Genomic DNA, 2,481 nt, shown 5'->3' on the forward strand with positions numbered 1-2,481 from the left:
GGCCCTACGAGAAGAGGCTATGGGACCTGAACCTGTTCAGCCTCCACAAGAGAAGGCTGAGGGGGGATCTAGTGGCCTGTTACAAACTGGTCAGAGGGGACCAGCAGGCACTGGGGGAGTCCCTGTTCCCCCGAGCACTCCTAGGAGTGACCAGGAATAAGCTGGCAGAGGGTAGATTCAGATTAGACATCAAGAGGCGCTACTTCACAGTCAGGGCAGCTAGGATCTGGAACCAACTTCCATCCAAGGTGCTGGCTCCTACCCCTGGGGGTCTTTAAGAGGAGGCTAGAGGAACACCTTGCTGGGGGTCGCTTGACCCCAGTACTGTTTCCTGCCATGGCATGCTCAGGTCCCTTCTGACCCTAGAAACTATGAAAGTCATAAAATATCAACAATTTACAACAGTTCACTCAGAGGTTAAAAATATGGTCAACTAAGTTGTATAGATAGCTTTCACTGATTTGACTAGAGCCTTTGATTCAATGAATAGAAAGGCCCTACAGAAGTTCCTGATGAGACTTAGATACCCACCAAAATTTTGTTACCATCATTAGACTTCTTCACAACCTGAGAGCAACAGTCCTGAGCAATGGCTTAGAAACAGACCCCTTCACTGTTACAACTGGAGTCAACCAAGGAGGTGCAATTGCACCAACAATTCTTTCCCATCCATCTCAAAGATATTCCACAGATAGCTGATAAACTTCCATTTGGTGTCAATACCCAGTATTACATGGATAAGAATTTCTTTAACATGAACCAGTTATGTCCCAAACACAAAATAATAAAACCTCCATTACTGATCTACAAGATGCTAATGATTGTATTATGTGTGCCCACTCAGTTGAAGAGCTCCAGGTCACTCTTGACTGTTTCTGTGAAGCACGTGAAATACTTGGACTCACCATCAGTTTTATGAAAGCCAAGATCTTTTACCAACCCAACCTAAACTGGCCAACTGCTCCTCCATACACAATAATTAGCGAACAATCCTTGGAAAACACTGAGCATTCCCCTACCTGGGTAGTCACTTTCCCCCAAAAAATAGACCATGACATTAAATACTGGATCAAATCTGCCAGTACTACCATATCTAAAAATCACATGTTCAATGATCGTGACATCAGGACCCACACCAAACTTATCTACCAGGCTGTTGTCCTTCCTACCCTGTTGCCTGGGTGTGAAACTTGGATGAGAAAATTGGGTACACTTGAAAGCCTTGGAATGTTACCAGAAGTAAAGTCTATAGAAAATGGCCCACAAGCTGGAAGTACAGAAGGATGATGTTTATTTAGACTCAAGCAATCACCACTAGTATCAAAGCCATGTTTTATATGGCACCAGCTCTGTTAAATAGGACATGTCTTAGGTGCCTGATAACCCGATCCCAAACAAAACAGGTCCTATACTCTCAACTCATTGATGGTCACTGCCTTGGAGGTGGGCGAAAGAAGAGATTTAAGAACACCTTAAGGCTAACCTGACAAAAGGCAATATTAATACCAATACCTGGAAGACTTGTCTTGTCATACAGCATGGTGCCATCAAAGAAGATTCATCAGTTATTTCAAGCAAACTTACCTTACTTCAAGACTTCAGACAAAAGGTAAGGAATTTTTTTTACACCTACGCAGAGCACATGGGACATTACCTGAGCTAAGCCACTTAAACACGTTAAAGACACATTTTAACTAAGTTCCTCTGTACAAGCAGGTTTTGATAACCTGAACACACGCTCTTATCCGGGTACTAGACACCTCCAGGATTTCTGCGACCGGCACAAAACTGACAACCAGTTCAATCTGAGCATCTTGCTTTGCAGCAAAACCCAGACCCCTCAGCTAGATCAAAAGCACCCCCCCCACACACACACACACACACACTCAGGCCGCAGGGAACAGAGAGCCCTGAGCAGCGCACGCACCGCTGCCACCGGCTACCAGACGACTAAGGGGGCCTGCAGCGCACGGGCTGCGTGCGCACAGGACCCCCCGTCCCTGTCGGGAACATCTGCACAGGTGTCCGGGAACCTCAAGACGAGCACATGGGAGACCTGCCCCGCCCCGCCTACACCAAGACCCGCCGCTATCCCCACTCCACCACTCACCCCGCACATCCCACGAGCCAGCCCCGGCGTCCGGGCACCAGCGCACCGCCTGTCGCCACAGCGTCCGCGCCGCCGCCATCTCACCGCCCCGCCCTCCGGCACTGCTAACTGCGCATGCGCCCCAGCGAGCACTTCTTTCCTTCCCGTTTCCGCATGCGTTCTGAACCCCAGAACAGCCCGGAGATAAGGCGGGGCGGGAGGGAAAGGGAGAAAAACGCGCATGCGCAGGGGAATTGGCTGGTTCGCTCATGCGCCAGAAGCCTGATGCGCGTGCGCACCGAGCTGCTTTGCCCCGGCCTGAGGGGATGGGAGGGCTGTAGAGCGTGGGCTCTGTGCCTGCGCGGCACATTGGCTGGTTGGCTCAGGCGCCT

General features: G+C 49.9%; 1 protein-coding gene across 1 annotated transcript in view; it reads right to left on the reverse strand.

Moving 5' to 3' along the window:
* Positions 1 to 2,230, reverse strand: part of ABHD10 (abhydrolase domain containing 10) — a 7,100-nt gene extending 4,870 nt beyond the window's left edge. Inside the window, exon 1 of the mRNA XM_019528591.1 lies at positions 2,111 to 2,230. Coding sequence (XP_019384136.1) covers positions 2,111 to 2,189 — 79 coding nt within the window. The 5' untranslated portion in view covers positions 2,190 to 2,230. The remainder of the gene's footprint in view (positions 1 to 2,110) is intronic.
* Between the last annotated feature and the right edge of the window lie 251 nt (positions 2,231 to 2,481).

This window comes from Crocodylus porosus, unplaced genomic scaffold (assembly GCF_001723895.1).
Source record: "Crocodylus porosus isolate Cpor-Errol unplaced genomic scaffold, CroPor_comp1, whole genome shotgun sequence".
Taxonomy (NCBI): Eukaryota; Metazoa; Chordata; order Crocodylia; family Crocodylidae; genus Crocodylus; species Crocodylus porosus.